This window comes from Myotis lucifugus, unplaced genomic scaffold (assembly GCF_000147115.1).
Source record: "Myotis lucifugus unplaced genomic scaffold, Myoluc2.0 scaffold_6, whole genome shotgun sequence".
NCBI lineage: Eukaryota > Metazoa > Chordata > Mammalia > Chiroptera > Vespertilionidae > Myotis > Myotis lucifugus.
Window position 1 is genome coordinate 10,623,350 of NW_005871054.1, and position 22,375 is coordinate 10,645,724.

General features: G+C 35.9%; 1 protein-coding gene across 1 annotated transcript in view; it reads left to right on the plus strand.

Annotated features, from left to right (window-relative positions):
• NRXN1 (neurexin 1) overlaps positions 1-22,375 on the plus strand; it is a 973,903-nt gene that overhangs the window by 945,761 nt on the left and 5,767 nt on the right. Inside the window, exon 22 of the mRNA XM_023746047.1 lies at positions 7,678-7,756. Coding sequence (XP_023601815.1) covers positions 7,678-7,756 — 79 coding nt within the window. The remainder of the gene's footprint in view (positions 1-7,677; positions 7,757-22,375) is intronic.

Below are 22,375 nucleotides of genomic sequence, written 5' to 3' on the forward strand. Positions count from 1 at the left end.
TGGAATAGAAGTTCTCATATATTCCCACATTAAAGTTCTAGCAAATATCAGAAAGACATTGGTTATGATATTTCCCAGGAGGAAATAAATGTGGATAACTAGGAGTCTGTGGCTCTTTCTATACCTTTGATTTTGCACCTCTAAACTCTAGGGCCATCATGTAAATGAGATGGCCCTGATCAATGGATGCATTTCTAGAGTGTATCTGGAGAAACAACCAGTATTTAGTAATAAATAGTCACTTTCATTTATTTATTCTCAAGATGTACTAAGAGATAATTTGACAAAACCTTAATGATGGTTGTGTGAGAGAGACAAAGATAAATAGCTCATTAGTACTTGGGTTGTGTTATCAGTAGTTAATAAGAGAGACCTGCAAAGTTGGAAGGATTTTCATCAGTGGATTAATGAGAAGAGAGACAGGGAGTTCATTGAGTTAATTTTGTAGCCAGCATGGGCTGCAATGTTCTAAGTAGAAGGGACAGAAAAGGTAGCAGAATATTCAGAAATTTACATTTTACTTCTGTCCCCAAGAATTTATTTGTGCATTTATGTACAGAGCTGAGAGGCGAAGTGTTTAAAGGTCTTTAAATAAGCTAAGAAAAGATTACCACTAGTAAATAAAAATGTTCTGGGTATACACCATTTCAACGTAACTGCAGTTAGTATTTGAATTTTGTTTTAAAATTTTGAACTCCAGCCTTCATTATATTCCCTTTGTAGTGTAACTTGTACACCATATCAAGTGAAGCAGTAGCTGTGTATGTGTGTCTGCTTGTATGTGCTTTCTTCATGGGAATTTTAGTGGTCATTTATTAAAATCAAGTACTCTTTTTTGCCACCTTTTTAACTTATTTTAAATTCATTTCATAATGTACCTTTATAAACCACATCAACCTTTAGAAGACAAATGATTTTGGATGGATGGATGGATATAAGATTGGGTGATAAATGAATGGACAGAAGTCACCTGGAATAAGAGACAATTACATTCTACTAGAGGTCTGGATAATCTCACAACTTTGCCATTCATTTGCAGAATAATGTGGTCAAACAGAAATACTTAAATTTTTAGCTTCAGTTTTCTAATATGTAAAATGAAGATCTCTGAGGTCTGGCTCAGTACAAGAAGATCTTTGACTGACTAAAATGTGATTCCATTCTGTTACATGTTAAATGCCACATAAAAAAGCTTGAAATTTCGAGGCATGTTAGTTGAAACTATCCATCATTGGCATTTTACAATTTTAAAATCTGTTTTTGGCCTCATAATGAACAAGGATTTTCAGTTCAACCTGTGTGACTAATTAGTCTTTTCAGTCACCATACTTGGACCAGAGAAATTCATATTGACACAGCCAGAAGCCTAGATTTGCACTGCAAACATCTGTCAGTATTTATTTAATTTGGAAATGGCCAAACCCATTTCAGGAGGTGCTTTGTCTATAACCAAGACAAATAGAGAGGGAACACATCTCATCACATGCATAGTCTAGTTTCCCTTTCAGCACCTCCACTCCACTACCAACACAGTCTTTGGAGGTCTTACACCCCAAGTTCTAATTAGTGAGAATCCAGAAGGATAGATTTTTCCAGTGGCTTTGCAAAAATTTAAACTTCACTTTAACTTTTATTTTTTGCCAGCTATTCTACATTGCTTTGGCTAAAAATTGAAATGCAATATGAGCATAGAGGTTATCATTAGCTTAAAGAAATAGTATAAGAGATATACTGTATTTTTAAAACATAAATTTGATTTGAACTTTCCTGACACCAAATTTCTACTTTGCCGGTATATTATTTTTATAAATATTGCTAAAATATGTTCTTTTTGGATTAATCAGGAATCCAGTTCTTTTGTTTTTCCCATAATTTTCTTTAAATTAATGTATCTGTGGCACTATTGGTACATTCCTATCTCCCTTTGGGTTTTGCCTGTTAGGATGACCAGTATCAAATGGGTATCAAAATGCATGTTGGAATGAGTACATGTCGTGATCTCTTTACCGTGGTGGAGTTTTTTCTATCCAACCCACGTTCACTATTCTGGAACCATTACATACATTTTAAGCAGCCAAGGAAATCTTGAAGAAAATTGAATGGCTTTCAAGCCTGTCTTTTCCCCAAGCAGACAGCTGATTTATGGTCACTTTTTGTAATAACCTAAGGCATCAGTTGGGGGAAAAAACACATTAAAGAAATGTGAAAGCTGGCTGTTTTCAGGGATATTTAAGCTTTTCCCTAAATATTCATGAATGCCAATGTTCAAACATTTGAATGGAGTAAATGAGTGTACAAAAGGGTTTATTTTTTGAGCAGGTACTTAACTATAACACACAGGATAATAGCGCCTCCATCTATGTTCTGAACAAACACGTTATTGGTGAATATTTAATGAAGTAATAGATATAGGAGCACTGTTACATTTCAAGAAAACAATATGCTATTTGAATTGAATTGATTGTTGTTATTTGTATTAATGAGTGATTTGTTCCCATGCTTTAGAATAGAGTGGGCACAGTAAGTTATTTGCAGGTATGAACAATAATTTGTACCTTGCTAGGTAATGACCACATTTTTACCCATCAGAAAATGCTGTGCATAGATGAGCTGTTTCATATTTGATGGTGACTAACTGATCCTCATTTTCTTTGTTATTCATGTACTGGAGCTAAAATTCATCCTTCACAAAGTAGATATAAGTTTATTATTTTTATTTTAATTAGATTATGGAGCCATGTGATTGATGGCTTTATGTGGCATCTACTACTCAGAAAAAAAAATGAACAATTGATAAATAAGAACCAAAAGCTTGAATGAGACAATGGAAACTACCACAGGGTCTATCTGCACATTCCTTTGCACTTTTAATAGCATTGTTGATTAACTAAAATTATCAATTTGATAAGTTTCTTTATTGAATTGATTTGATCAAATTGGTCCACTGTTTGGAACTTGAACTTGTATATATTTATTATAATTGCATTTTTTGAGGGGGTACAGTTTTTCCTCTAGATCAAAATTGTGACTTTCCATACCTCCTAGAAATGTCTTGCCTCATAGATCGTCTATGTAGTGGGTCAGACCTACCTTGGGGAATTTGTAACACTAATTCTGAATCCTGGCACCTTTTTTTCAGGGAAACACACCTAGCAATAAATGTTTTCTGGAAAGACTGTCAGATTCAGTCCTGTAAGGCAGACATAATGCGCTCTCTCTCTCTCATTCAGAGCAGCTTCATATAAACAAAAGTATCATCAAGAACAAGTGTCCATCAATTAGCCAAACGTCACATTTCAGCTAGCATCATCTCTATCCATCAGTTTTCTCAATCAATTCAGTCTAAATGTCATTCACAGCAGTGAACAATTAGGCTAAATAATATGTAAATAAGCACCATTGCTTCAGAAAATATTTTTCTTTTTTTTGGATGCATAGCCAAATAGACTATTTCTGTTTAGAAACAGCTTCAATAGAAGTTTTAGAGCAAATCAAGGATTTCTTTGTGGACACCACATTTATAATGGGCGTCCTTTCTACAATTGGAGTTGCTCTGTAGAAAGCATTTGGATTTCGAATGTCCTTTCTACAGTTGAATTGTAGGTGTGTTCATAGGAATATATCAGTCACCAGGGAAGCCATTTAGCATGAGGAAAAAGTCGAAGAGTGCTGTTGTTATCAGAGATATAATATTTCAGACTAAGTTTATGTATCTGCTTATCGTATTTTTTACCACACTGATACCCAATTGTGCTATATTTTAAAAAGTGATAGCAAGTGAATGTGCAGCAAATTTCACCATTAAAGGGGGGAAGGGAAAGACTCCTTATAAGTGAGAAAAAAGTAAACTACATCTACTTTCTAACCTACTAAATGATCTCTTTCTAATAATCCTGGACATTAAATAAATTGGTCTGTTTCTCTAAAATTATTTTTCAATTACAGTTGGTATACAACATTATTAGTTCAGATATACAACATACTAATTGGACATTTATATACTTATGAAGTGATCACCCCAATAAATCTAGTATACCCATCTGACTGGTCTAACTTCTTACTCTACATTAAGAACATCCTTTCTGCCCCATCCTGATTACATTTTTCTAGCCTATAATGTATTGGTGTTTATCCATTGAATATAATGAATTAAGTTTCAGTGCCATTATTTCTTGAATTCTGCCCTGGTCATTTTTTCCTTACAGGTAGGGAGACCTCAGTATTTTTACTAGACATTCTGGGCAAGAACAGATGCCATGTGAATGTTCAGACCACTCTGAATTGGGGAAGATCAGCATGGCACTTTGGCCTCTGAATGGTTCAATGGATAGTTATATAAAGCTAATGTTTTTGCTTGATCACTACTCTGTCTCTTTCAGCAGGTAGCCTCTTCTCTGAAAAAGGTTATAGGCCTCAGCAAAGAGTATACTAAAGAATAGAACTGATTGATGTGATATATTTGAGTTTCTTTCTACCACTCTCAACAGCATGCCATAGAGAGACAGTTCTAAACACAATGAATTAAATTTAAATTACACAGCTTTGGCTAGGAAATTGTTAACTCAGCCTCCAAAATAAAATTTAATTTTTTCCCTACATTTGAGCCACTTCATTTTTTTTCATACAGTGATGATTGCTGCAATGCCTCTACTGACTTAAAAACTTTTATTCACAATACTGTTACTTTTTAAAAGACCGTGCCGGGTTTTAATTTTTGAAGAAAAACATGAAAAACAAGAATGTATATTCATTATACCAGGAAAAGTACATTAAAATCTAAATTATAGTTTTACAATAAGGGCATATTTGCACAGCTTGTTTACTTGAAAGGTCTATAGAAGGTACTATTTAATGGATGACATGTTTTGTTATTTTAGGTACCATATTTTGTGAAAGATAACACTGAGAACATTCTAACACTTTCTGTTTGCTATTAAATTGTCCCAAAGGCTGTTGAATGTAGAAAATAGGTCAACTTTTAAAACAGAACTTAAACTTGTGTGGCTAAATAATTTAGTCTGCATCAAACACTATCCATGGAGTCACACATTTTCAGTCCATGAATTTCTTTTAAGAAGCAGCCTTTATTATGCATACTTGATGTTTGACTTCTAATTCAGAATTTGAACCTAGACAGTAAAAGAGGGAAGCTTAGCTCCACAAAGTACCAATATAGCCACTATATTTTGATTACATATTAACATGAGATCTTACATGTATAATTCACACATACAACTTCCAGTTTAATATCTAAAATTATATTATTTATAAATATAGCACAAAAATCTATTTGGTTCTACATTTGTGAAATATAGCAATATTGAAAATATTGCCACTTTTTATGAACATTACAACGTGGTCCTATTTTAGGTCTTTGTGTACTAATTTAATTCTTACAATAGGAACTATTATGTTGTCCAGTTTTTCAGGTGAGAAAAACAAAATGCAGGGTAGTTGATAAACTTCTAAATCAGAGTTTCCCAGCTTCTGCACTATTGGCATTTTGGGAGGACTGTCACGTGCCTTTTAGGACATTCAGCAGCATTCCTGGTTTCTACCTCTGAGATGCCAATGACAGCTGACACCCTCCACCCCAGTTGTGTCAATATGTAATGTCTCCAGACATTGCCAAATGTCCCACAGGCGGCGGAGGGGAATGGGTCAACATCACTGCTGGGGTAAGAAGCAGGAGATTGGATAATTTACTCACATCCTCCTATCAAGAACAAAAAAAATAGCACCCCTACACTGATTGCATTAATGTAGTTAACAGTCCTCAAGGAACATGAGAAATACTCTTGTAACCCTGAAATTAATTTTAAAGAGTATCCACTGTGGTTTAGAAAAAGTATCTTTGTATTTGAAATTAGCTCCATAAAAAGCAAGTGATTTGCTCTGGGGCAAATTGGAACAATTGGCCTGCAAGACCTCATAATCCAATAACTTGTTATCAAGCCAGTTTGGATGTTAGCCTGCAGGACGTGCTTGTGCCAAAAAGAGGATTTTTTTCCCCCCTTTAAAGCTCACTTTAATGAAAGATACCTGTGTAAGGATCACACCAATTGCTGGTAGTTATCACTAACGTGAACAGTTACAATTCAAGGAAAACTGATATTTTGAACTTGGTCTTTTAAAATAACAGCAGCAAAATGAATGAATCCAGTCTCCTAATTGTCTCAGAAGAATTGAGAGCAGAATAATATGAAGCCATCTCACGATGCTATTTAAATGCTTGCATTTAATTGAAGTTATATTAAAGAAGAATTAGCATCTGAACAAATTCTTTATTCTTAATTAAAGCTCCTGCACTTAAAAGATTTTTAAGCCTAATATTTTGTCACAAAAGTGCATCATCCCTTGTCTCCATTTTTCAAAATGGCACAATTTTCTTGACATTTATTTATGCTTTAATCTTGGACTGTATTAGTTACTGTTTTAATGAAAACAAGTCATATTACATTTTGGCCTTTTAAAAAATTGTAAGATTTATATTATTTTTTAAATTTGTAATAAGTTGTAACTGATATAAAGTATTAGTTTCAGGTATACAACATAATGATCACCACAATAAGTCCAGTTAACATGCTTCACTATACATAGCTACAGCCTAGGTTAATTCCACTTTTAAATAAGGATTTCATTAATGTTGCAGTTCTGAGTATTGTCTAAACAATTATAATCTCCTTAATCCTTAGCCGAGGTAATGAGATATTTTCCTTCTTGTACCTTGCATTCTCTCTGTGCTGCCATTAGCCAGATCTGATGCAAACCTCACAGTCTCCGTGCAGTAACTGTGCTAAGTTTACTGCTGCTTGTAAGTGGCAGTAAAGAACAACCTCCAGTGCTTGTAAATGAGTTGATTATGTGACTAACTGCCAGGATTTACACACTCTGCTTTTTATTACAGTGAGTGTTGTCTTTTTTGCTGTAAGTGCAATGAAGCAACGAGAATGTCACAAAGACAATCGACACCTCTTTCCTACTTACTGTAAAATACCACCCCCTCACCCAAATACAATTTTCACTTATCATGACACCTTAATGATAAAAAGACAATGGGGACGTGATACCTGCTACCGCATTGTAACAAAAACAAAAATTCAGTATAAAATCTAAACATAAAATTTTTTAAATACCCTAAGTAGATTGTATTTGCTTCCTTTTTTCACATCAGTGAAACATATCCTGTTTCCTAGTAAGGGCAAGCTCTAGCACAAAGATTCATCAAACTCTACCTGGCCATGAATGTAAAAGGTTATAGCTATTCTGCTTTTAGGAAGCCAAGTACAAGTATAGCATCAAACCTACTGATGCATACATGGTGGCACTCCAGGGCTGCCATAAACTCCAAATCATCTGTTTCTGTCAGGCTGCTTTAAACCTGGATGCTACTGTGTGCAGCTTCTCCGTGCTGTTGAAGGGGTGGGTGTCTATAGAGTTGGCTACCACCATTTCCATGCCTTCCTGTAAAATAAGCTCTAACTGTGTTTTCACACGCAACTTCCATGAGAGATCTAGAGTAAGTTGAAAAAAAATGTAGGCTGTGTCTTTGGGAAGGGAAATAGGTACTGAATTTGGTTTCTCAATGTATCAGGTATTTCACTTGTCAATGAGACAAAGATGAGAAGCTCTGCTGGGATCCTTTAAAGTAATCGACTGAATGTGCTTTTTTTACAGACCACAGATGACATCCTTGTGGCCTCAGCAGAGTGTCCCAGCGATGACGAGGACATTGATCCCTGTGAGCCGAGCTCAGGTGGGTTAGGTTAGTCGACTTTTTTTCTTACTTTCTTTGCTTACTCTAAATCTTCGTTGCATGCTATAGTTCTTAGAAAAACCTTGCATTTATACCCAAACATCCATCCTATTACACAAGGCCTTGTTGAGAGATACGGGTTATTGCTTTTACATGTTTACTGAAAAAGAATTAAAAACAAAACCCACCAAGATTGTGTATTTCAGAAAGAGCAGTGGGGATAGCACACAAGGCTGCTACTTTACTGTTCACATTCCCTTAACTCACAACGTAATTTTTGTTGTATAACGTTATCATGGGCTTTCCTTTGGTCGCCTATAGCAAAATTGCCAGCTATAAAATTGCAGTGCATTGTGGAAAATTGTTTGACCTTTCTACTGACAAAAAGTAGCCACCACTCACTCTACCAGCAAATTATCTTAAGTGAAATATTTCTGAATTTCAAAAGTGAGACTATTATGGCAGTGGTAAAACAAACAGCAGGTACAGTCTTTGCTGTATGTAATAGAGAGCATTTGAGTCTTGCCATGTCACCCTAAAATTCAAGCTGGTGCATTTTAATTCAAGCCAATGCATAATTTCTCCTCCTCCTCTGTGATAGGGTGTGGCTGACCAACACAAACCCTGTTTCCATCCAGCCCTGTACCCTTTCCTCTCCTTTTTGTTAGCTGTGGGCCCAGAAAATTAGTCCCAGCCTGGATTTTATGTCAGATATTCATAATACCAACAACGGGGGCCTTTCCAGCATTTCTTAAAATTCAGTCATTGTCTTGTTTACATTACCAAAAGGAGTGAGGCAGATCTGGGCTAACCACGATCAGCTAACTCATCATCTATGTCACCTAGAAAGAACCCCAGAAAAACGTCACGTCACAATACAACAACTCAATTGCCTTGTTGTGAAGAATATCATTTTGAAGTAAATCTACTCATTCTGATATTTGAATTTTTACAAGGTGGTTCAGGATGCATGTCTTGCCTTTCCTTTTGAACATCACTACCTCCCATTGATTTTAGCTTCGGACTCTAAGCTCTTAGAAAAGCTACTGACAGCCAGTGAGGAGCAGAAAGAAGGTTTGGGAGAGCCAGTCTTTTGTGTTCATGTCCTCCCTCCTCTACCTGCACCCCACCATCAAAATTCTCAGCCTGCAGAATCGTCTTTCATGTACAGTTATTAGCATTCTGATGAGCATCCATTCCATTCCTCCAGTGTATTGCTCTTTGTAACCATCCTGTTTGGGTTATCTGGACAGCATCCCTTTGTGATGCCTTCCTGGGCCCTTTGCCAAGATTCTGCCTTTGTTTTCATTTGTATTCTCTATTTCTATATATCATATAACAAAGAAAGAAGTTGCTTTTTAAATATATTACATCTGTCCCATCTGTTTTCTCTCCCTCCCTCAGATTTCATCTTTCCCCATTTCTCCTATTCTCACCTACCCAACCAGGACATTCTCTTTGTATCTTCTGAGATCTTCCAGCATAGGTTGTTCATCAAACAAAGTCAGGTGTTTGGTTGTGTTCATATTTGTTTTCCCGATTCACATTTTCTAGAGAGCAATCCATTTTTTCAGCATGTTCCACTGTATTAATAAAGCACTGAAAACAGTTCAAATTCCTACTAATTACACTACTTGCTGCATTTCCTTCCTCTGTCCTGACTCTTTTTGCCAAGTGAGTAGAGTCTATCAACCTCTTATATGGAGTCCTCACCTTGGGTATCTAGTAAACTTCATTGTGAGAACCCTAATTGCATTTAAAATTGTCATTTTTTTTCTTCTTCTTGAGCACAGGTACATGATCAAAACCTTCTAGCTTTTGTTTATAGGTCCTTATAGACTCGTTTATTGTCTCTTTCTCCAGGATTGAGGGTTTCGGAGGGTGGGGAAGAGGAGAGAAAGAGAGATTATGCTTTTGTCATCCTCCTGTCCTTTTTATTCACGTGAGTTCTGTCAGTTGTGTTCAACAGTCTAGCACAACGGAAAGTGGGAAGCAGCTTGCTAATAGCCATATGCCAGATAATCTTTTTGCTCTTGTTTTCTTTATCACACTTCACACTATGTGAAAGGATCTTGTTTATCTGTGCATTGCCTGTTCATGAATGCGTAGCTTGCATCCCCCCACAAGTAGGGCAGCTCCATTAAGCAGAAACCCTGTTTGCCTTGCTCCATGCATGGATCTGCTGTGTAAAATTTGTTCTACTGCAACAAAGGCTCTTGTCAGGTATACAAGACCAACAGCTACTGCCTCTATCTGATGACACCTACTTCAAGACTCTTGTACCAAGCCTCGTTTAACTTTTCATCCTCTTCCTCCGCATTTTTTCTCCCCGTACTCTCCCATTTTCAATTAATCAGTTCCTCTTAAGGCTTAAACTCCAAATGTGGTTGCTCCAATGGGATCATTTGCCTTAGACTTTTCTTGTGACCTTACCTGTTCTTGAAAGTGTCTCCATACTATATTCCATGAGTGCTTTCTCTTTCTATATTACATTTTGTAAGTGAGATCTCTTTTCTACTTGACTTGTTCTGTCCAATTACCGATGACTTTGTATGCCCAACTTTCATAATTCCTGTACTTTGCTCTTTTGGTAGAATTGGCTCTTTTTCTGTGACATCTTCCTATGAGATTCTTAGTTTATATATTTCCCAAGTATTTTTCTTTAATGCTCTGCAAATATGAATGTTGTTCTATTATAGAATGCCCCTCCTGCAAGCCTTTTTTTCTTAATGTACTGGTTTTCTTAAATATATTTTTTTTGCTTGCATTTTATCTTGAATACAAGTATAAAATAACATGTGCAGAGACTGTACTTGTTGATATTATTAGATTTTGGATAATGTTTGTTAAAGCTAAAAATCATTTCAGATTATCAGCAGGTTGTTTTAGAAAACTGACTTTTTAGAAAAATTACATATTGAGTTATTCAGAAATGAGTTGTATCTGCTATGCACTTTTGCTCCTCCTAAAGCAAAGGAAAGCTGATATTTTTGTAAAGATGTTCAGGGTAACTTCTACTGGTGGGTTGCACACTAATGTCTTTCGCACTCCCTGAATATTTACATATGAGAGTTCTCTGATCTCCCTGATCCACAGCCCCTTCAAATATCTTCTTCTCTGAAAATGTGCTATGTTCATTACTTAGGCACCTTTCTAGGGCTATTAATGAAACAGGGAAAATCTGGCATATTCTTGAATAGAGTAAATATGCCTTCTAGCAAGTGTTTGATCAATTTGAATTACCATGTGGTTCCCTTCAGAACTCTTAAGAGGAAAGTTGTGTATGTGGTAGATTATCAGTTTCACCATTGATCAAATAGTATTGAGTCCTCCTGTGCACCCACTGCTCTGTTAAGCTCTGGGAGCAAAAATAGGAAGTTCTTATTCAATTTCACATTCTACAAACGGACATCTTTCATTCTACTCTGAATGCATTCTCAATTAATCTTCATGATCACCAGGTTCTTCATCTTTGACATTAAAATATCACCTATTTTTCAGGTTATTGCAGGAATTAAAACTAATATTTAAGGCACCTGCTGCAATGCCTGGCATAAAGTGAAGCATAAATGGTGGTTCTTCTTTTTCTCAGTTTAGCAATATAGAAAGAATATTCAACCTACATTTTCCCTTTTACAAAGTGCTGTTACTTTTCTGACTGAAAATTGGTGGACAAATGATGAACCACTCTGGCCTCCTGATGGGAACTGTACATGTTGAAACTAGATCAGGGACAACCCCCTGTGTGGGAACACTTGGAACTCAGTTAATCTTGGTTGCAGCCATATTGCCCTGCATGGTTAGCATTGGAAAATACCTTCACATTGGTATAAACAGTGTTTAGAATATGGCAGGGTGACTATGCAATTCAGGAAGTCTAACTGAATCATCACTCTTAGATGAGAGGTAGAAATTGGAAGCAGCCATTGGGAACTAGATCACATTTCCCAAAATGCCTCCTTTCAGCTGCCTGGACATGTGACAAGCAGATAGCTTTTCCCTCAGCCTACAGATATGGTTATTAGATTAAATGAGTTAATATATAGAAAGCATGTTGTAGAACAGTGCCTTGCTTATAATAAGTGCTATATGACTATTTGCTGTCATTACGATTTGTATTAAATACATATTTTCCAAGACATTTTTTCACGTGAACATACTTTAGTTTGTAAAGCTTTGAAATCTTATGTTTTAGATTTACTTAGTAAATTGACAAAATGACAACACTGCAAACCAGTTAAGTTTCAAGGTGACCCTTAATAATGTCAGTATGTTAGTTTTGAAATCCTTTTCTAAATAGAACCTGTTCTGAAAACTCAAGAAATTTGGAAAGGTGATTTTTATGTTGATATTTGAGACAGTAAATGAAGATTATGACTCCTTTTGGTGAGATCTTCCTAATTGAATAACTCTACTTTGTCTATATTGCAAAGAGGACAGGATCAGCTTCCAGTTTCCTGGGAACCCTATTTAGGAAAAATAATTTCCCCTTTTATTTGTAATGCTGAGCATATCCTGTCCATACTCTTTGTGTATGTATGTGTGGGAAGGCGGGGAGGGGGGGGGGGCTAGCTAATAGAATATTGGGCCACCTCCATATCAATCAAATCTTTGTCAAACGAGAAAAAAGAAAGCTCTATTGAATAATAATTTTAAAAGCTGGGTAGTTATAGCAGAAGAAAAGGATTATCATTTTTGTGACAATATTTTAAGCATAAGTTGAACCAGTAGGGATGAGCTAGTCAGTACAGACCCTCAAAGGATAACTGTTGATTGCTCATCACTTGTTCACAATGATCTGGGTTCAAGTTTAATGAGTAATAATAGGCCACAATAACAACTAGCATTTAGTGAAGATTTATTCTCTTTGTTATTGCTCTTAGTACTTGACTAACATACTACTTCATTATTTTTTGTATTTCAGAAGTTTGTTAGAAAATTCAGGCATAGCACAAAAATAAGATTATTTTTTTAAATGTTCACTTAAATTTAAAAGGTCCTTTGCATGTATTACTATTCATTAGGCTAAATTTGCTGCAATTACCATGCAGTTTTACAGTGTGCTATTTTGAGAAAAGATCAAAGGATTTCTATTGAACCAAACCCATTAACCACATTAGCAGTGAAAATATGTATATTAAATGAGGTGCATCTTTTCATTAAATAAGTAATCACAATCATTTAAGGAATATTTCACTTATTAGATCATATTTTTAGAGCCTGATTAGGGGCTAATTTTGTGCAACATTTAAAATTGAGGTATTTATTATGTGATTATTCAAAAACAAGTTTAATTAGCCCTAATAGTCAACACATTGCGGTTAAAATGGTGAATTTTGAGCTGTAGCCAGAAAAACAACAGTAATGAGTGCTCCATTTTTTGAGACATCTAGAGCATCTACTTAGCACCGGGCCGGAGTCAGTGCCAAGGACTTAGCTAATGGTATAAGTGCAGGACCAGGCAGCTGGAGTTGGGGCACTGATAGGATTGTTGGATTTCAGTGTCTGACATGCTGATGGAGAAATTGGTGTTTTTTATTTTGTTTTTTCAATGTAAATTTAATTATCTAGAAAGCAAACAAAAATGAGCACTGTATGGTTAAAATACAAGAAAGTCATTTTAGACATCATTTGCACTCCCCCCCCCCCCCCCCGCCGTTTTTCTGAGAGCAGTAATGTCAAAACAAAAATTACATTGGACAAAGAGGCCAGAACTTGAGCTCAAAAAAAAAAAAAAAGACGGGAGAGCTTAAAGAGCTGCATTGGAGAGTTCAGAGACTATCTTTGGTAATTGGCTTCACCCAAAGTAAAAGTAAACCTTCTATATCTTCATGACTGGAGGTACTTCTACAACTTGGAGCAAAGCTCCCTAAGGTGGGCTCCAATTTTCCCACAGAAACGAGGATCTGGGAAATGCAAATTAAAGCCACAAAGAGATCTCACATGTCAGATAGTTATCATCAGTATACAAACAACTGTTGGTGAGAAAAGGGAACACTCATGCACTGTTGGTAATTGTAAATTGGTTCAGCCACCATGGAATATAGGATAGAGGCTCCTAAAAAATTAGAAGTACCATATGATCCAGCTATTTCACTTCTGCACATTTATCTGAAGAAATTCAAAACACTAGTTCAGAAAGATATATGCACCCCTATGTTCATTGCAGCATTACTTACAATAGTCAAGATAGAGAAGCAACCTCAATGTTCATCAATAAATGAATAAAGAAGTAGTAGTATATACATACAGTGGAATGTTACCCAGCCATAAAAAAGAACGAAATATTGCCATTTGTGACAACATGGATGGTCTTAGAGGGTATTATTCAGAAATAAATCAGACAAATGCCATATGATTTCACTTATATGTGAAGTCTAAAAAAACAAACTCAGACACAGAAAGTAAATTGATGGTTATCAGATAGGAGAGTTGTTGATGGGATGGATGGAAAAAATGTAAAGGGATTAACAAGAACAGATTGCCAGTTATAAAAACACTCACAGGAATGAAAAGTACAGCATAGGGAATCTAGTCAATAATATTGCAATAACTATACATAGAGTCAAATAAACACTAGACTTATAGGAGTAATCACTTCATAATGCATATAAATGTCTAATCGCTAGGTTGTACACCTGAAATTAGTACAATGTTATATGTCAATTCTAAGTGAAAAGTAAATAAAAAGGAATACTTTATTAACTTGCCAGGTTAAAAGAGGATGTATTAAAGCTGCCAATATAGCCAATACCATCAATCAAACTTTTAAAATTAGTAGAAAGAGAAGTACCACCATTGCCATACCTATGAGCACACTAATTTTACATTTCATTTAAGCAAACCTTAGAAGTCAGAGTTCACATCACAGTTCATCCAGTTGCCGTGTAATTGAAAACAAAGCATTGGATCTCTATTTATTTTATTGCATCTATAAAACGGCATCAATAATGTTAAATACTCATGATATTGTTGTGGTGATAAAAGAGAATGCGTGTCAAGCAGTTAGCTTTGAGTCGGCCACACATAACCTTCAATAATATAAATTATCTTTTAATGGCAGTACCAGACAACTGAGTAAGCCATATCATAAAGTGAAATAAACCTGCATCTCAGGGAAGAAAGGAAAACGTTAGTATTTGGCCCTTTAGCATCTAAGTTTTAAAAACTATTTCTGAATTCTATCAGCATAAAACTTTTCTCAGTAGCCACTAGGAAACTAACAAGACAAGAGCTAGTTTCCGCTAGAGAAATAGAGGTTGCTAGGATGGGAAGAGGGTACATATCATCTACTATCCTTATTTCTGGAGGAAAAAAAATGCAGGTCTCTGCCACACAGTGCTTTTGAGAAAAGGATGATTAGCTTTCCTGCCTGTTCTTATAATCTGCTTCCCCTTCCTCCTCCAACATTCAGGAACACGTTGGGCAGCTTGACTTAACTGGGCTTACCCACCACACACCCTTCCCCCATGATGGATGGCTTGCCTTCCATAGTTCCCAATTCTAGCCTTAACAGGATTCCTTCTAATGGGCTCAGTGGGGAAGCTGTCTCATCTTTCACCTCAGCTATTGCACTTTCCCCAGAAAGAATGTGATCTTTCTCCAACAAAAGAAAATTGAGACAGCAATAGCTTCCTGACAGGAATATAAAAACCATCACCCGAAGTGAGTAGACCCAGTTTTAAAATCAGGAAAACTGTGCACTGCCTCCTTACCCAGAATGACCTGGACCCTTGCAATTTCCTCCAGGGTACACCATGCAAGTCCAGAGCAGGTGAAAGGGGACAGAAAAGAGAACTGACCTAACAATTTTAGAAATACACCCTAAAACCTAAACAGTACTTATTATTTCCAAGATAATAAGCTTTGCTTTCAATTATTACCAAAGAGTGGTCTCAGGTGATTGATTTCATGAGACCTAAAAACCTAACAGATTATAAAATTTTGAAAGAGGAAGAGGTATAATTCACTCCATTCATAGGTACCAGAGAGCACCGATCTGTAAAGATAGAATGTTTCGCAGATCAACAGAAACAAGCTCCCTACGCAGCATGAGCATTAATGGCCTGAATCATGTCCTGCAATGTAAATGGCCGTTTGCCACCTGAATTCACAGGGCCTCCGTGCATGAGAGGAAAGTCCCTGAATACAGTGACCCCCGTGGGGATAATGTTCTTCATGGCCCTGTCACAACGGACTGAGCCATGGCGTGCAGTACATACTGCAGAATTGTCTACTTGTTGGAACAGCTGGTGATTCAATACCTTTTGTGTGGCAGACACAGGGAAAAGAATTGGACCATCACTGTTTTTTCCATAGCACTTTCACATTGATTGTCCTGCCTGGTCTGATCCTCACAAAGACCCTGGGAGGTAAATAATGTATGGCCCTTATGTTGCTGATGAAAACATGGTAGCAGAGGATAAGGAGTTGCTATGGGTCAACTCAGCAAGTTAGCTGCAATGCCTAGAATAGAACCTAATGTCTGATATGCTTCCTACCCCTGGCTTTCCTAAGATTCTGCGGGAATGCAAACTTCTTTTACTGGAAAGAAAGGGCAGATAGATGGCAGGAGGTACAGTGGAGTGTGGCTGGAAAGGGTACAACTAGAAAAGAGGCCTAAAGTGCTCAATTCTACAGAAAAGGATAAAATTGGGAATATTAATAAATCATTCTGCAGTCATAAATGCAGATGCATTGAATACCTAAAACTAGAACAGACATACCCAAGTTGTAATTTCCGCTGTGCCATTTATGAAGCCTAGATAACATAACCTCTCTGAGACTCACTTCCCTTTCCTATAAAGGAATAACACCTGTATCATGGTGGTGTTATGAAGAATAAATTAGATGATTTGTGTGAAGTTCACAGAGCCTACCATATAATAATAATTCCATAAAGGTAACAGTTGTTAACTAAATAAAATAAGAAAATGCACTGAGTCAGAAGTTATAATAGCCATGTTGAATATCATTTGACAATTAAATCATGTCAAAATATATCTACTAAGGGTAAATCCTTGCAATATTTGGGAGAAAGTTAAGAAAGAGAGTTTTGATAATCCAATATATTTAAGTAACTTAACCCCAAGGTATTGTGAAATCTTTCCTGGAGCTTTTCAAAAAGTCTGACTTATAAATTATGAGGGGTGGAGAGAGGTGACTGTTGCTACTTTGTCAGATAATTGGAAGGAATGGTGCATTATTCACATGTGTGTGCCTACGACACACACATACACTCTCCTATTAACCTAGCTATAATCACGGTGCTGCTACTTTTGTCTTCCTATAATCAGGTTCCCCAAAATTACTGGTTTAAGATTTGATGATTCCTTTGAATTAATCCCCTGGATTTGTGTAAAGATTGATTGTTAAGCTTTCTATATGTAAAAATGTGAATTGCATCTTAAGAAAAGTGATTTCTGGGTGTATGCATTTCTGGGTATTTTAGTCAGTTGAGTTTCCCGAAAAAACACTATTTTGCTATGCAAGAGTTGAGTGGATTGGAAATGAGTAATGGAGAGTGTCTTCTACATTTCAAAATATAGCTCTTCTCCCATTTTCTAAAATGTAATACATTTTGATGAAACACACACAAGACTCTCCAGGCTCCCTAACTTTGAAACGGATTTTCTCAATTATTGCCTATATGGTTTTCCTCCTGCTTGACAATTATGGAAAGTTTGACCTGACTGATGATGCCCTTTTCAAATTTATCACTCTAAGCTCAGCAGGAATAAAAAGTAACCTAGAAACTTCAGCTACTCTGCTGAATTTGAGAAAAGAGTTCCAAGTTAGTTCCCAACTATTTGCGGTGCTGTGAGTGTCAGATGATGTTGATGTAAATAAGACACCGGAATGACTCAAACTAAAGGCTACTAACCTGGCTGACTTTAAATTAAAAAAAAGACGAAATATTGCCATTCACACCATGGATGGATCTTGAGAGTATCATGCTAAACAATATAAGTCAGACAAAGGACAAGAACCATATGATTTCACTTACACATGGGAAATGAAACAAAGCAAGAACAAACCAAACAAACTCATAGACACAGACAACAGTGTGGTGGTTACTAGAGGGGAAGGGAGGAGAGGGAGAAGACAAAGAGGGTAAAGGTGTTCAAATATATGATGACAGAAGAGAATAGACTTTGGGTGGTGAGCACACAATGCAATATGATGTATTATAGAATTGTACACCTGAAACTTATACAGTATTATAACAAATGTTACCCTAATAACTTTAATTAAAAACTGACTTAGTCATTGCAATTAAGCTCATATTACTTGGAGACATAGGGAAATAAATGCAGATATGATATTTGCATTGATGCACATTCATCTCCATTCACCTAAGCACAGGAAAGGTGATTTCTGATTTAATTATATAAATGTCATATTTAATTTCTTTTGTTGAAGATATTTAGGAGGTGGGAGTTAGGAAGGTAAAGAGATATGCAATGTTACTGCCAGTGTCTTGCCCAGTTGCTTATTACTATAACTAAAACCTTGAAACAAAATTTCTTTCACACTTTCTTAATAGTTGCATTCACCCCAGTCTATTCCGGAAAATTTATAAACTTACAAAAATCTCTTTCTTTGATCAGTCAGAAAACATATATTTTGCAGTTAGTGTGTACTATCTTCATTAGATGTAGGAAGGTGGGGGGGGGTAGAAATAGAGTCACTGGAAACTATCAAAGACTAGCAATCTTGTCTGGAAGAGAAGAAACAGCCCAACAGAAATAAAACATAAGTCTTCTTGGTTCTATTCTTACTAGCTCATGTCTTCCTTCTTCAGAAATCCTCAGTGACCCTTCAGGGTTCACTAGAGCCTTAATCATTCTCCTTAAGTGTTTCCCCAAAGCCCTTGTATTCATAGTTCTTTACTTTCTAAATCCTCCCACTTTGTCTCTCTTACTACCCAATTTTTATGTCTCCATGTGCTATTGAATTTTTTAAATTTAAAATTGTTTTCTTAGATTTTCTGTTTTATTTCCAATATACCATAAGTTTTTTTAATGTGTTTAAGACTTACATAGAAACTCTAATTCTTTTTGATTCAGTAAAAAATACACTATTTGCCCTTTGCAACCAGAAATCCTAAAATATACTCTAATAACATTTAAGAGTTACATAGGAACTCTAATTTTTAAAATCCCTTTTGAACCAGTAACTGTATTCTCTTAATAATTTCCTTTTAAATTAAATTTGTTGGGGTGACACTGGTTAATAAGGTCATATAGGTTTCTAGTATACATTTCTATGATACATGGTCTGTATATTGCATTGTGTGCCCACAACACAAAGGCAAATCTTTCCTCACCATATATTTGACTCTGTTTACCCTTTACTACTCTCCCACCCCCCTTCCCTTTGCTAACCATCATCTATAAGTTTTTTTCTTTTGTGTTCATTTGTTGCTTTTGGTTTTATATCCCACATATGAGTTGAACTATATGGTATAAGTTTTAAGAAGTTAGAACCATGGCTGTCTTGGGTACCTTGGTATCCTCAATGTCTTATATGGCCTCTCATAAATTGTTATTCACATAATATTTGTCAAAAAATTTTAATTAATTTTTTACACTTAATTTTTTCCTATCTTCATACATTAACCAATGATAACAACTTAGCATGCCTCTTTCATACACTTTTTACCATGTTCCTATAAACATAAATGTTTTTCTCTCTCGCCTTATAAAATGAAAGTATGACATATGAATTGAATTTGTTTTTCTCTTTTCCTAATATATTATGGACATCTTCAGGTCAACAGCTATGACTGTAATAATTATTTTTTAACTTTGTTAATATTCTAGACTATGGGTGTGCCTTTATTTATTCAATGAAGCATTGTTGCTGAACTTTTGTTATCCTTTTCCTTACTCACAAACAACATTTTAACAAATACCCTTAGCATTTATAATACTACCATTTACCATACCACTAGTTCTTTCTTCTTTTTTTTTCCTTAAAATTTGGGGTTTTTTAATCTTATTTTATTTTTACTTCTATTCTAATGAAATTGAGCATCTGGTCCTGCATTTAATCATTTATTTGAGTCTTCTGTTTTCCAATTGGCCGTGTGTATTTTGTCCAGTCTCCTAATGGGTTATTTTTTTTTTGTATCATCTGATGCATACTCTTTGTATCTTAGAAATATGTATCTTTCATATGGACAGCAGTATTTCTCCTCTCCTTTCTCTTTTGCATTTTTACTTTTTTAGTGACACCTTTGTTTCACATAAAATTGTTATTATTTATGGTGTCAAATGTGCTGATCTCAGCTTGTATGATTTCATTGCATAGCCTATGATCTGTGTTAAGTTTCTTGTCTACCTTCAATTTTTTTTCCTCATTCTCCCACAAACCTTACAATGCTGTAGCCACTCTGGCTTTTGTTTAGTTTCTGAAAAGCAAACGCTTTCCTTCCTCGATGTCATTCCTTCTCATTAGAAGTCTGTTCTGTGCACTTTTCATTTGACTACTCTCCACTCATTTTCCATGTCTCGGCATAAATGTCATAAACTCAGGAAAGTCTTCCTGACACCTCACTATAAAGCAGAGATCTTTGTTCTGCTCCTGCATGGTACCTACCATTTTTCTTCATCATACATATTCCAGCTATTGCTTTAAGTTGAACTATGTGATTCTTTGTTGTATATTTATTTTCCTTATTATATTTCAAGGTCCATGAGGGTAGGTGTCAAGTGAGTTTGGTTATCTACTTCACCTGCAGTAGGTAGTGCAATCCCTGGTACATACATACCTACTACTTACTATATATTTATTAACAGAAAGAATGAAGAGTCTTAGGGAAAACTTCATAAAAGACAGGGCATTTAAACTGGGTCATGAGGAATTGGTAGTATTCAGTCAGGCAGGAGAATAATGATCATGGGAGCTGGGCAGAATTTCAATTGGTATATGGAGGAGACTGGGGAACAAAAATAAAATTGGAATTGCCACTTATTTTGGGAGAAGTGGAAGACAAATTTTAATAGATCATTGTGGGCAGACTTTGGAGGACCTTAAGAATATTAGTCACACTGGTACTTTAGTAAACACTTGGACACTTTCAAGGGTTCTAATAAAATCTAATAGGTACCATGACCAGGCAACAAGTTTAAGGAGCCTGCAGATAACTAAGCTGTGGACACATTGTTTACATAAAGTATAGAGTAATTGAAGAATAGTCTCTGTAAATCCCATGACCCTATGGCTTCCCCCAGAGATGAGGGATATGTGTTTCTCTACTAGTTTCAATGCACCCAAAGTCACCCAAGGTGTGTGTGTCCATTGCATTTTCTGTCTATGTGGTGCGCTCTGTCCTCCAGGCACAGGATGAGTTTTTCTGTGTCTAGCATGCAATATCTACATTTCTGGTGAAGATAATGCTCCCCTCAATCCCACAGTGGTGGCCTCTGCACTTCCCTTCAAACATGTGCCTTGGTGGCTTTGAAAGTAACAGAGGAAAATATTAGACCCAGCAACCATGGAGGTAGTAAGGGCTTATTGATTTCCAAGTTCTTTCTGAATCTCCAGTTCATTGGAAGGGCTAAGATGCTTCAGACATGTCCCCTCTCCAGCCTTTTGTCCTATCTTCATAATGTTCAGGGCATGGATGGAGTTGGCATAAAGGGAGGGATTTGACAGCATTCATCACCTCTCATAAAACCATGGTGTGTGTCGACATCAGTGCATGCCATAAAAAACATTGCTTACCTGATTTCTTGCAGCTGCGGTAATGTTGATATTTGTGCATGCCATATAAATATTTACCTACCTTCTTTCTTGCAACTGTGATATTTAAACACGTGTTCTTGTAAGTGGTTGCATCAGAGTTTCTTCTGACCCAGGTTGTACTGAAGCACTAAAATGGAAAGAAGAAGAATAAACTTTATTTTCTGGAGAAAAAACAATACTAATCTCAATTCACAAACACCCCAGGAGCCTACAATTCCAATTTTCTTTTCACATTATTAATAAAACTGGATACTGGAAAAGTCAAATCTTTCCCCATAAATCTGAAACCATTTTCAAGGCTAGGCTAGAATTGTAATAACTTCCACATCTATTAAAACACAGTACAGAACTCTGGTCTAATGAGATCATTTTAGGCAGCTCCTTTTCCTACATGGGATGGAGACAGAAATTTAAAATTGATTACTTTTAATTTAATCTTTGATAAAGATTACTGAAAGACTCTTAGTGAAAAAAAAATTAAGTAAATGCATCTTACCAATAGTTTTTAAAAAGGATTATTGTGAGACAGGCTATCTAACAATTCCAGGTAGCAGAATGGCATATATATATATATATATATATATATATATATAGAGAGAGAGAGAGAGAGAGAGAGAGAGAGAGAGAATTATTTCTGAAGATTGGAAGTCTCTTACAATTTTTTTGTTAATGCTGAAAAGCTATATTTTCATTGTCATCAGTTTCTAGTGAAACTCTAGTTTCATTCTTGATATGACAAGGTCATGGTTGATGACATACCTATATACTAACAGTCTATATTGAAGAAATAAAATCAGCAATAAAAATTGCCTGGAAACTACAGTCTCGCCCTACAAAGCCAACTTTGGAAACAACATAAATATAATA